At 36.8% G+C, this 13,868-nt stretch overlaps 1 protein-coding gene across 1 annotated transcript; it reads right to left on the bottom strand.

Annotated features, from left to right (window-relative positions):
- Positions 1–1,276: 1,276 nt before the first annotated feature.
- Positions 1,277–10,023, bottom strand: trpv6 (transient receptor potential cation channel, subfamily V, member 6). Its single transcript, XM_026940202.3, has 17 exons — positions 9,890–10,023; positions 9,095–9,256; positions 8,307–8,404; positions 8,084–8,206; positions 7,824–7,964; positions 7,558–7,656; positions 6,548–6,723; positions 5,824–5,970; positions 5,605–5,684; positions 4,528–4,663; positions 4,208–4,294; positions 3,902–3,978; positions 3,588–3,753; positions 3,077–3,143; positions 2,691–2,959; positions 2,474–2,580; positions 1,277–2,086 (listed from the first exon to the last, which is right to left on the bottom strand). Exons 2-17 carry the CDS (start codon positions 9,223–9,225, stop codon positions 1,822–1,824), a joined length of 2,169 nt encoding a protein of 722 aa, XP_026796003.1. The 5' UTR covers positions 9,226–9,256; positions 9,890–10,023; the 3' UTR covers positions 1,277–1,821.
- Positions 10,024–13,868: the final 3,845 nt, after the last annotated feature.

Here is a 13,868-nt window from a genome sequence, read left to right as displayed (position 1 = left end):
CCTATATTTCTATATACATAATCTATATTTCTACTTCTGCAACATAGCTACACTTTATTATGTTTGTTTGTATGTATGTGTATGTCTGTTTTTATTTTTTTTACATAGTTTGCATTTATCTTGGCATTCAATGTGGACAGCAAAGAAAGAATTTCATTGTACAGGGAAACTTGGTTTTCCTCACTGTGCACATGACAATAAACGCTTTGACAATAAACGCGAATCTTTGAATCTTTGAATCTGCTCATTCATGAAATTATACCAGCCAATTATATCAGACAATTATGTGGCAGCAGTACAAGGCAAAAAATCATGCAGATACAGGTGAAGAGCTTCAGTTAATGTTCACATCAAACATCAGGATGGGGGAAAAATTCAATTCAATTTTATTTGTATAGCGCTTTTAACAATGGACATTGTCACAAAGCAGCTTTACAGAAATAAATACATTCAGGATATAAATTGTAAATGTCTGAATCTATCTCTAATGAAAAATATGATCTCAGTGACATGGCATGGTTCTTGGTGCCAGACATGCTGGTTTGAGTATTTAAGAAACTGCTGATCTCCTGTGAACCTGTGCCGACTGTAGCCTCAGATTCCATATTCTATGCTCACAGGAGTGGAACTGATGTAGTCTGTTGTAGCCCAACCGACTCAAAGTTAGTTTTCTGCTCACCACAGTTGTAAAGTGTGGTTATTTGAGTTACTGTAACCTTCCTGTTAGTTCAAGTCAGGCCATTATTCTCTGACATTTCTTATTAACAAGATGTTTCTTCCTGCAGAACTGCTGCCCACTGGATTCTGTGTAAACTCTAGTAAATGTTGTGTGTGAAATTCCCAAAGATTTACTCAAACCAACACCAACAAGGATGCCACAGTCAAAGTCATTTGCCACGGTCAAAACACACACACACACACACACACATTCTGGTGTTTGATATGAATTTTAACTGAAGCTCTTGACCTGTATGTGTATGATTTTATGCATTGTGCTGCTGCCACATGATTGGGTAATTGGATAATTGCATGAAGAAGCAGGGGTACACGTATTCCTATTAAATCTGTGTATGTGTTTGTGTAACTAAAGAAGTTTTTTTTATTGGCAGCTACTGGGCCCAAGGCCAGCCAGAGTCAGACTCTGAAGGCTCCTGTGCACTGCTAAGAGGACGGGGGTCACCCACAAACAACTGGCATTCAAACCCCTGTGTGGTGTCCTCAAATTACATCTGCCAGAGAGGTTAAAAGTGGAGAATGATCAACCATCACCATCACATACATCTGCCACATTTGCCTTTAATATCATCATTTTACTCTTTTAGTTAACTTTCACAAATGTAGTTCATAAATAGTAACTAATACAGATTCAGGACATGAAACAATCCCGCTCTGTGATGCACAATCAAGTAGACATGCTATGTATTTTTCACGGTTGAGAAAATGAGACATGCTAAGTGTATTCATTGAAAGTGACTCTGTGCTTATTTTACTTGTAAATTGTAATGCTTTTAATTGCACTGATACAAAATTACTTTGCACTTTTCTATAAAACCTTATTTGCACTAAAAAGTTTGCAGAATGTCTTATAAAACTAAATATATACCTGTGTAGCTGCCTTTAATATAAGTAGTGAGAAGTCATTGTCTTTAAAGTGATTCAATTTAAAATTCTACTGTTTTTTTTTCACTTTGTAATTCACCCTTTCTAGCCCACACAGATTCTATGTGAAATGATTTTTCACCATAAAATAGCATTCACTCAATAAAATAATGAAATGATTAATTTGTACAGAATCAGCATATTTTCAATACATTTCATCTCTCAAACAGGTCTCATCTCTTGAGCGTCCAAATGATCTTCGTTCTCTATCTCTAAACCGAGAAGGCTGTGGCGTATAATCTGCCAGCAAAGCACTGACTTCCTATTGGAATCTGAGCTGTCATTCTGCATCCTTTTGCTCTCTGCGGGGCCATGGGCCATGTCATTTCTTTCACTTTCCTCTTTCTTGTCCGAGTCGTCATTTTTTGCGAAAACATTAACGTAGCGTCTGATCTTCTGCATAAACTGGTCATTGCGGTCCTCCACTCTGAAATAAATACAGTGTAAAATGAGATATGTTAATATTATTCCTTCATCTTCATCTTCTGTAACCTACTTATCACAGTCAGGGTTGTGGTGGATCCGGAGCCTATCCTGGGAACACTGGACCTGAGGTGGGTATAGACACTGTACGGGACATGAGACCAGGGTAACAGGTACACACACATTCACACACATATCTAAGGGCAATTTATTGCAGCCAGTCCACCTGTGTGAAGGTATTTTGAAGGTGGGAGGAAACTAGAACTCAGAGAAAACCCATGTGGACACAGGGAGAACAATATTCTGATTATGCCTAAATATCATAATATCGTGATGTGCTTAATATGGTCATGATGATAGTATTATTGGCCACCATGATTGTGTTCCTTACCGGAGGTACCACCGGTCTCCTAGGCCATAGTTCAGACCACACATGCCCAGCCTTGGCCACAAACACCGCGGCAGCCGATGTTCCAGCATCAGAGTGGTGGCTACCACCTACACAGAACCCACAGTAAACAATTATCCAACAAGATATAGAGAACTACATTCAATCCCTCAAAGCTGTCTGTTTAAGTTTGCCATTTCTAGGTTTTTTTGATAGCCACCTGGGTCCTCCAGAGCTCATCTCGCTCCTGTGCAACCCTCCATTGTGTGTCGCTCATCATGGCCGTGAGGAGGCTGAGAAGGAGGAGATGGGACACCACACTGAAGCAGCAGAAGACCACATGGACAATGGGGTGAGTGTGGATGGTGTGGTCCACAGGCAAATCGATCAGACCTACAGTCAGCTCAAACATGGTGAAGAGCGTGATGGGGTACGAGCGCATTGCTGGTACAGACAGATGGTCCTGAGTCATGTATACAGTCCACAGAGCTAAAGTGCAGATGGGGAAATGGCAGGTTAAGGTTTTGTTTTTGAAAATTTCATGGATGCCAAGTTGCTAGATTAATTTACAGTGCTTCTAATTGTGTATTCCAGAGTTAAATTTACCTGTGGAGAATCCTAAGAGGGCAATGACACTCAACCACATGAACTTGGTTAGGTCTCCAAATATAATCTTCAAAATAGAAAAAAATAGGCATCAGGTTTCTAACAGAACCTGTAGTTGTTTGCAATTCACAGCAAGAAATTTGACAGCAGCCATTCAACTGTCAGTGCATGTGGAAATATATAGTTAATTTTGTATGATATAAACAGTTCACATGATCCAGTACCCACCGTCTGAGACCAAATTATATCATTGGGGCTTGGCTCCGTTTGCTGTTTTCATAACCCAAAGGTGGAGGAGCTCCATTTGTAAGTGCTATACCACTAAAGATACTCTTAATTTTTTTTTTTTAAACTTTTACCTAGGTTTAAAATGTAACATAATTAGATGGAGACACATTCATATAGAATTATAATAGAGTGCTTAATTTTTAGAGCAGTTTATAAATCTGCGCCTTATTTACAAATGGAAATGAGGAAGGGAGAGTTTGAGAGGAGAAGGTGCTCTGATCACCTTCTGGATCACGATGACATAAGGCCCGAGCATTTCAAAACCTCGCGCAAAGTACAAGACGTTGCACCAGCCCAATACCAGACACACAGCCATCAGTCCAGTCTCGCCTGGCAACTCAGTGAGTCTCAGTACACACAGTAACACCACCAGCACTGCATAGGTGACTCTACACACCAAAATGGACATAAAAGAAATCAGCAGGAGATGTTTGAATAACAATTACTCATATAACTGCGTGTGTGACCCACAATGTTTTGGGTTTTTTTGAGTGGGTGTGACAGGATCATTGACATTATAAAGTAAATTAGACTTACAGAGTGACGTGGAAGGGGCCTCCAAGTGCAGTCTGACCGAAATATCTCTTCGCTCCCACTCTCAGGATATCCGGTATCTGAGCATAATCAGATAAATGTCACGCATAAGCACAAGCGCTATGACTATTATTATTAAAGCTTTAGTAATACACTATTTGAAAGACATACTAAAGTTTTGTCATCTAACTCAACTGTGTCAAAAAACAAACTGTTCACATATTATTTTGACTTCCTGCAATAAATGTATGACAGCATAGTAGAAACAGTGTTTATTGTGAAATTGTGTTTCATTATATGTATATGGACCTCCAGCAGCAGAATAATGATGGCTCCTATTACGCTGATGAGCTCTCCGCCAAGCCGCAGGTGATCTGCATAAGACACATAACTCGCCTGTACACACACATAGACACTTATCATGTGGATTGAAAGATGTAAGGGGAAAAAGCACACACACACACACACACGTGTATATATATATATATATATATATATATATATATATATATATATATATATATATATATACATATATATATATATATATATATATATATATATATATATATATATATATATATATAGGTAGCAAGTCATGCCCCCCAAACAAATGCATAGATGTGTACCTTGAGAGTTTTCTGTATCATGATGGTTGGGTCATTAGATGCTTTTGTGTAGTTCTCAGGAATTTCCTTTAGAGGGCGGTGCATACAACACAAAGTGAACGTCCCAATGTACAGCAGGTACACCAGCAGCAACAACCTGTAAGACAGCATTTCCCATGATATAAAGCCATCATGATACCAGACCAGCACATTGTCTCTCACTGTGGGCAGCATGTTTACAAAACATTAAATATCTGACATATCAGTGTAATAAGATAAGCTGATGTTCCATAAATATTTTTTCCAGTGACACAGAGAAAATCTGATATAATGTAGCGCTGCAGAGTATCTAGAGAAACTACACCGATGGACTATGTTGTGTGTGCAGTGGAAAAAACACTTTGCAAGTATACAGGGTGTATTGAGTAAGGAATAAAACACAACAGGAAAATAATTGGGCTGTTACCATCATGAAGTTGATTATTTTCCAATAACGACACATCCCTAAATGTCTTATTTCCTATATAACACAGCTATTTGCCAACAATCACATTTTTAATTTATTAATGAACAACACATCATACTTTATAATTGTTTATAGTTACTTTTACTGTTGTGGAACATCCTGCTATCACTTACATTATAGCAGCTCTCTCACCCGTTCCTCTCACTTGAAGTTAATAAGACATCAAATGCGGCTTTTCATGTTGAGAAAAGGCTTCCGTTATTAACACATTTCTAAGTTACAGCATTACCTTGTGCTATTATAAATCACTGACACCTAGACACTCTTTCCTTAAATGCTAAAAAATGTCTTCTCACAGAACTTCACTATATGATTACAGGGTTTTTAGCAGCGTGTGTGGCGCATCTGCCATGCAGGTCCCTGTGTAAGTTGTTATTAAAGAAATGATAAAGTATTAGAATGAGCACATTAATATAAAAAGAATTTGAATTACCACCCAGCATTACTGTCAGAGCCATACTGTCATAGAAAATTAATCAAAACCTTCAGCCAAATCAGATTTGAGAATTCAACAGTGCTGTGGTATAAGGTGAGTTATTATAGCACTCCTTTATATGGCATATTTTTGTTACCTGAAATAGTATTTTCCATAAAGATTCCACTTGAGATTGATGAGCTGCTGGATGGGAGTCAACTCTAGGATTTTTCTGGCCTGTACAAGAAATAAAATTTAAAACATATAGGAATTAACCTGATAGAAGTTCTTGGAGTAAGTCAGTTCAGAAGCAAGTGAATACAATACAAGACTAGTTTTCTTCTCTTTTGATATCAGTTCACAGCTTAACACCTACATTCCTTTTTTGACTGGAGACAATAAGCTCGAGCACTGAAACATCGTCCGTGCGGGAATCTATTTCGGTAAGGTCATAGAGGTAGGAGCTCAAAGACCCCAGGCTCCACTGGACGATGCGTCTGCGATTCACCATGTGCTGAAAAGCCTGGTGATGGAGAAAGAATATCACCTCAGTCACCTCACTATGTTGGCTCATTCCTAAAGATTTTATCCTTTCTGTTTTGCTGTAACTGCTCTGGTACTGTTCGCTAGGTCATCTATCTGTTTTAATGTAACAGAAATGCAACTGTAACATTTATTACAAAATGCTGATTTTTTCTCATTGAGGTCATTAACAAAATAAACAATATTTTTGTAATAGACACACAAAATCAGTTCCCATGTTTGGAAGTTCTCCCTTGACTGCGACAATAATGTGTGCAAACAACTCATTTTAATGTTTGGCTATTTTTAATATTTTTATTTATTCTTGCTCTCAGATCAAAATGATTATAAATATGATAACTATGTTTTTCATGTTTATTAGAGAACTGAGGGAAGCACAAACTGTTACTATTGTTTTAGTAAAAAGTTTGAATGGGTCATTGTAACCTGACAAGTTTCTGGTCTTGTGTTCAAGCATCCTTACAATAAGGGCTAAGTGCTATTTCAGACAAAGATGCATTTTCTTTATGTATAACAAGGCTGTGTGTGATACACGGTTAATGCATAAAGTCACTCACCACAACATTGCCCTTCTTTGCAGCGAGCTTGAAAGGTGTGAGGCCTCTGTAATTCGGCACCATGTCCAGCGGCAATGTGGGGTCCAGATCAGCATCTAGTGCTAGCAGCATGTCCATAACTTGACATGCAATTATTTTGTTGGGCTGCAGAACCAAAATGTGCAGAATAGTGTTCCCTGGTTGGAAGCAAGAACGGGAGTGAGACAGGTGAAGTTAGAGAAGTTGAATGAAAACAGTTTATCTGACATGTACTGTATGGCATATATTTAGTAGATTATCAGAGGTGAGGAAATAACAAAGTACAAAGTATTACTTTTTTTTACTGTACATAATTCTATTTTTTTAAATGTATCTTTGCTTTACTTTTGACTTTTACTTACTATATTTCAGAAGATGAATCTCTACTTTCTACTCACTACTTTCATAAGGTGGCTTGTTAGCATTAAGGAGTTGATTGAAATTCCTAACAAATCTAAAATTTAACAGATGTTACAAAGTGAGACTTAATACATTACTGTAATCTATCTGCTGCTACATACACTTTGTATTTATTGAGGCAGTTTGTATTGTGGCAGCTAGCTGTATTAGCAGTCAACTATTTTGTTATTATCATGCTAGCTAAACACTTGAGAGTTTAGGAATAAGGCTGTTGTTAGTTAGTCTTACTGTTTTCCCACGGCCCTTGCTTCCTTGGTAAAAGGGGCACTAATTTATGATCAGTAACTCATCAGTACAATCAGAACAATCAGTAACTGTGTTTTTAAACAGACATCTGTGAATCTTACTTGTACTTTTACTTTCATACAAACAAAATTTCTACTGTTCTACTTTTCTATTTTAACTTGAGTGCAGTATTTGAAGCTATACTTCAACTTTTACCAGTGTATTTATTTAGATGAATAATTACACTTGCACTTAAGTAAAGAATTTCCGTACTTTTAGCTTAGTAGCTTGGGCTGTAGTCTACATAAAAAGGGGGATAGTAACCCAGGACCATATTCTGCTCTTACCAAGGGAATCCTGAGCCCGAATGTTAGCACCAGCCTTTATCAACATGGTGATGATCTCTTCATTACCGACACAGCTGGCGAAGGCCAGGATGTGCTCACCTAAAAACATAGCAGAAACCATTTTATACCCAGGAGTCCATTAATGAACTTAAATGTTTATTAAAACTTAAAATGTAAAATGTTTTCTTCTTTTGGGCTCATTAAAGTACATAGAAAGCTCAATAGCCATTTTTTTAGGACTGATTTTTCCTTTTGCTTTTTATTACCATAATAAACAAGTCCTCCTTTTCTTTTGTTGAAGTAGATGCCTGTCGCTCTGGGTGTGGTTACATCAGCCCCTCTGTGGATTAATTCCTGGACCAGATTACTATTCTGGTTGATGACAGCAATATGAAGGACTGTTATACCTGTAAGAACCAAGCAGCACTTCCTTGACATGAAATTCCATGAATGCAAACAATCAACATTATTTCATGGACTCCTTATGTTTATTTCTGGTTGGTTAAGTGTAAGAATGTGTGTTTACCTTGATACAGTTCACTAGTCATTGGCTCATTGATAAGCTCTGGTGCTCCTTCCATTAGTGCCACAGCTGCCTCGACGTTATCGTTCATCACAGCTATGTGCAAAGCAGTCTCACCTAGTGCACCTGATACACACACACACACACACACACACACATACTTACAGGCTTTTTACTTACAAGTATGTTACAAAAAGACTGTTATACAAATATAACAGCAACTCACCTCTTTCAAAGATATTGGTTGTAGAACAATCCAGCAGTTTTCTAATGCAGCCCACATTGTTCGTCTTTGTTGCGTAAAACAGAGGGATTTCATTTATTCTGATGGACAAAGAGGCAGAGATTTGTTAGTGAAGTGAAGTGTGGCCAAGTATGGTGACCCATACTCGGAATTTGTGCTCTGCATTTAACCCATCCAAGTGCACACACACAGTAGTGAACACACACACACACACAACGTGAACACACACCCGGAGCAGTGGGCAGCCTTTTTTGCTGTGGCGCCCGGGGAGCAGTTGGGGGTTCGGTGCCTTGCTCAAGGGTCTCACCTCAGTCGTGGTATTGAGGGTGGAAGAGAGCGCTGGTCATTCACTCCCCCCACCTACAATCCCTGCCGGACCTGAGACTCGAACCCACAACCTTCAGGTTCACCTTCGGGTTACAAGTCCGAGACTCTAACTGCCCCCAGTTCTTGATGGATGCCAGGTTTATGACATTTAGTTGCCAAAATTACAATAAATATATATATATATATATATATATATATATACTAGTTAGTTTTTTTTAAGTAGTCTTTTTTTTTTAAATCAAGACAGTGAAACACAACTGTATTGCTGGTATAGTTATAATAGTTTAAATAATCATTTGTGCAAATGTATTTATAACTTATTCACATAGATTTATTCACTTATTTACATTGCACAGTATCATTTTCTTGTTATTACACAACTATAACTATAATGATGTTAGAGTAACTGTTTACATGTGTCTGTGTATTTGTGTAAAAACAACCTTTTAGACTGACAAAAGAATATCTCATCCAACACTTCATCCCAGCCCTTCCTGTTTTGGAGTCGGAATTTAAGGTGATTCCACCAGTGGACTATATTCCCTGGGGCAGACCGTGAAAGAGGCGGAGCCATGTCCCTGAGGGGGGTCGTCTGATTTCAGTGACTGACAGGACGACAATACAGAGCATAATTCAGAAAAGCTACTTAAACAAGACACACTTGTTTCAGATGGATAAAATATGAAATTGTTTTAATATCAAATTCTAATACTTAATAATTCAGTTAAGTATGTTTTAGCATTAGCTACATTTTAAAAATAAAGCAGATTAATTTGCAAACCTGATCTCCTTAAAAACTGTACAAATTTAAAGAAACAAGGGCAATGTGCTTAGAATTTGCTTGATTTCATACAAATGGAGTCATGAGAAAAAGTACAAACACTAACTCCAACCCTAACCTTAAACTTTGTAACTTTTCATACAAGTAGAGTTGTGCAAATGATTTAGATTTGGAAGTGTGATACCCTGGTGTAAGTTGCAAGTAAAACATTTTAATTGGTTTCATGCCTTCTTTAGTTCTTTATCGGTGCATTTGGTTGATAATGAAATATTCATAGGCTAAAGACAATATCCAAAATTTTGTTTAAACATTTAAGGTATGCTGATAGAAAGTAAATAAAGATATATTGAATTTATAACTCTCACGTTAAACTACAAATCATTAATCATATAAAATAATTTAAGAACATTATTAAAAAAATACATATGATATACATGGTATTACTTTAAAGACTTACCCTCTGGACTGTTTTAAATTCCACCAAATGACCACTGTTAAAATGAAGAACAACTCTGATAAAGCAAAGTCCTGGATTTCCTGTGACAATACACAGCAAGCAGCAGTGTGGGATGTGTCACCTGTATTTATATGGAGGCTGTGCTTTAGGTCCAGAGGAGGGGTGGCAGAGGAGGAGAGGAAAAAGATAGAGAAAGGTCAGGGTGTGAAACTAAAGATGAGAAAAAGAGCATGAGATTTACAGGTCATTAAGGGGTGGGCAGGTTGGGGGAAATTTCTGAACTAGGCCCTGGAATGTGTCATAATGTAGTCACATCTTTCTATGTTCCCTCGAATTGTGTTGTGAATGAACAGTCCACATTTTGCTGAGGAGGTAACACGTTTGAATGAGTGAAATTATTGGACTTGTATCTAATGTTAAAATTTACAAATACTGCTGAAACTTGATTGGTCACTACCATAGATTTGCAAAAGTGGCTCAGTTCAAACCTCACAGCAATCCTGGCGAACTCGTTTAAAGACTACTGATGACTGCCGAGATAACCGTCCTGAGGAAAGTTTAGCTTTAGCATCCGAGGCCTCTTTCTTTCAGGTTCAAGGTTCCCGTGTTTCCTGGGAAGACCTTGTGTGAAGCCTACAAACCTGGGTGATGTTTAATAATAATTTTAAACTATTAAACTCTAAAACTTGCCTGTTTTAACCAGCGAAAACTCGAAGCTACTTCAGGGCAGTGTAGCGTATCCTGTCGTGGTCAGGCCCGGGTGAGGGGTTTGACTCCAGATTCCAACTGTCCGGCTGTAATGACTCACCACACCGGTTTCACATTGTTTTGCGCCACGAATTACAGTAGCCTAATCACTGTTTATGTTGCCTTGCACTTGTTTACGCCCAAAAGTGTGAATTAGTCCTGAAAACCGTTTGTGTTTTAGAGCCATCTCATAGTCTAACACTCCAAACAGCATTAACATGTAGCTATTAAGTGAGAATAACAAGGATTGTCTTATTTATTCTGTTCATTACTGTGTTCAGATTAAAAATCCAGTTAAAAAACTTTCATTTTTGCCTCGCTTTCTATACTATAAAAATTGGCTGTAAATTTTACAGTAATTTACTGGCAGCAGGGTTCCCATTCATTGGTGAAGGTGTTTGTTTTAAAGCATCATAAAATGTACTGGATTATGTTATTATATACTATGTAAGATATTACAATACTTTACTTTACTTTAAATATGTTTTACAGTTATATACTGTAAATTTTACAGTACATTACTGGCAACCCTGCTGACAGTAAATTACTGTAAAATTTACAGCCAATTTAAATTTTTATAGTGTACAGTTAAGACATTTCTTGAGAACTCAGGGTAACATTTTACTATAAGTTCCAAAAATAAGTAACACATTAATACACACACATGCATGAATCCTTAACATATCAAGAAATAATGACGGAAAAGCCAACAGAGTCATATATGAATAGTTACAGTATTAGGTAACATCATTATTAACATCTTTTAACATCATGATGCAGTAATAATAAAAATCATTTACATTATGAAAATTCTGTTTGGAAAACAATCTAGGTTAACTCAAATTATAGGCTATAATATAAGTTTGAGACCCATTTGCAGATTTGTTTTCCGTCACACACAATTCTAAGCAATCATAAAATATATGAAACATACAGTTTATAATACAGTTATCTAAACTCACATGTTAAGTAATCTTAACAACTACTTTTATCAGCATATTCCACAGTCCTTCCCATCACATCATTTTACTGATAAAGTGGTTTGATTTTGATCATATGATCTCAAAGCAACATCGTAGTGGTCCTGGATTCATTTTGTGAATCGCGAATTGCCCCAAGTTAGTTAAATTGCCTGAAATTTTGATTACCTACATTGTGTAGAAGAAGACAGTATAATGGATCTTTATAATTACTGTGTAATTCATGATATTAATTAAAAGAACGGGTTAACAAGATGTTAATACTTAAGTATTACCATTATTAATGGCTGTTCATATATGACTCAGCTGGCTGAATGTACACTTCATTATTTTCTGATGTCTTAAGGATTAGTGCATGTATTAATTCATCATTGTTGTAAGAATCAGTTAAGCATTAATATATCGCTTAATTGTGGACCTTATAGTAAGGTGTTACCAAATTCACTTTATAAACTATGAGCTAAAACGTCAAAATGTGGTGTTAGAGACATTATCTTCAAAAAAAGAAAAGAAAAAAAGAAAAAGAAAACAACTATATACAAGAGGTGTAGTATTGTGCTATTACACTCTCAGAAATAAAGGAACCAATCTGTACTTGCCAGTGAGTTGCTATATCTTTTGTATCTTTAGTAGGCCTATGTAATCTTTATGCCTTACACTCACCTTACTCACTGTAAAGAGTGATTATATAAATGACTATATCCTTCCTGGCAGCGTGAAACAATCTGGCCATTTTCCTATGCCCTCTCTCATCAACAAGGCGTTTCCACCCACAGAACGTCACTCACTGACTGTTTTTTGTTTTTCACACTATTCTGTGTAAACTCTAGAGACTGTCGTGTGTGAAAATCCCAGGCGATCAACAAGAGAACCCAGGAGATCATTCTGAAATACTCAAACCAGCCCATCTGGCACCTACAACCATGCCACAGTTAAAGTAACTGAGATCACAATTTTCCCTGTTCTAATGTTTGATGTGAACATTAGCTGATGCTCTTGACCTGTATCTGTATGATTTTATGCATTGTGCTGCAGCCACATGACTGGCTGATTGGATAACTGCATGAATTTGCAGGTGTACAGGTGTTCCTCTTAAAGTGGATGGTGAGTGTAATGGTACATAATTGGACCTTAAGGACAACCTATGTACCTTTAAAGCTTTACTCTAAAAGTTAATTAAGGTAAAAGATACATATTAAAGGTACAAACCATGTACCCTTATGGTATCACCCCAGTGACAAGGAAGAGTACAGTTTGTACCTTTATTTCTGAGAGTGCATGGCATTGTGTTAGAAATGAATATGGCAGACTTGGGAGGAGGAACTTGGAACAGAAATCAATTATGAAGTGTGGGAGAAATGTCTTCAAAATATACACCATAGTTCAGTCAGTGCCAGACACAGTCTAATACAGTTTAAAATAGTATACAGGCTTTATCTTTCTCAAACAAAACTACATAAATTATATCCACATATTTCAACATTATGTATAAAGTGTTCAACAGACATAGGGACAGTATGTCATAATGTTTTGCCATAATTTTCATACATGCCACGGGTTAAAATTATTGGATAATTTTTCTGCAGCTTTTAAGAAGGTGATCAGTGAAGAACCCAGACATAGTAATGAATAGATCTGAACCAGTAGCCATTTCCCCTGAGTATATTATTGGATAGAAAAATTATTTTTTTACAAAACTAGAAACTAGATTTTACAAAACTAGAAATCAGAAACAGTCCCTACATTTGTGATCAGAGCATTGAGGAAGGTTTTACTTCTAGAACAAATCTGCTAATTAAGCTCCAGTCATTTACTGATCTGGTGGACTGAAATACTGTAAGATTATGTGTCACTATTTATGATGTTTTGTCCTGCTTTACACCTAAACCTGTACAATGGATCTTCACATCTCTTTCCCTCTGTATTTTTTCTTGATTTTAATTTTGTAACCACCAACTATTGAAAAAAAAACCTGTTAAAATATCTGCCCAGATCACTGGGCACTTGCTTTACTGCACTAAGTTTATATATAGGCTAAACATGCTTTTTTATGTGAAATATGAAACAATGTAGTCAGCAGTTCTGATATTTTCAGACTAGTTAGAGGTCATTGCAGTTAGACTTAAATGTCAAGATCCGTTTGCAAAAATTATACAGGCTACAAAAGATTTCTATGGGCTAATACAGGTGTTAATAAGGTGCTTTTTAAAAATCATCAGTAGAAGGTTTGTTGAGGAACAAAAAAAGAAAAC

Source organism: Pangasianodon hypophthalmus, chromosome 1 (genome assembly GCF_027358585.1).
Source record: "Pangasianodon hypophthalmus isolate fPanHyp1 chromosome 1, fPanHyp1.pri, whole genome shotgun sequence".
NCBI classification, from domain to species: domain Eukaryota; kingdom Metazoa; phylum Chordata; class Actinopteri; order Siluriformes; family Pangasiidae; genus Pangasianodon; species Pangasianodon hypophthalmus.
This window is presented reverse-complemented; position numbering and strand designations above follow the sequence as displayed.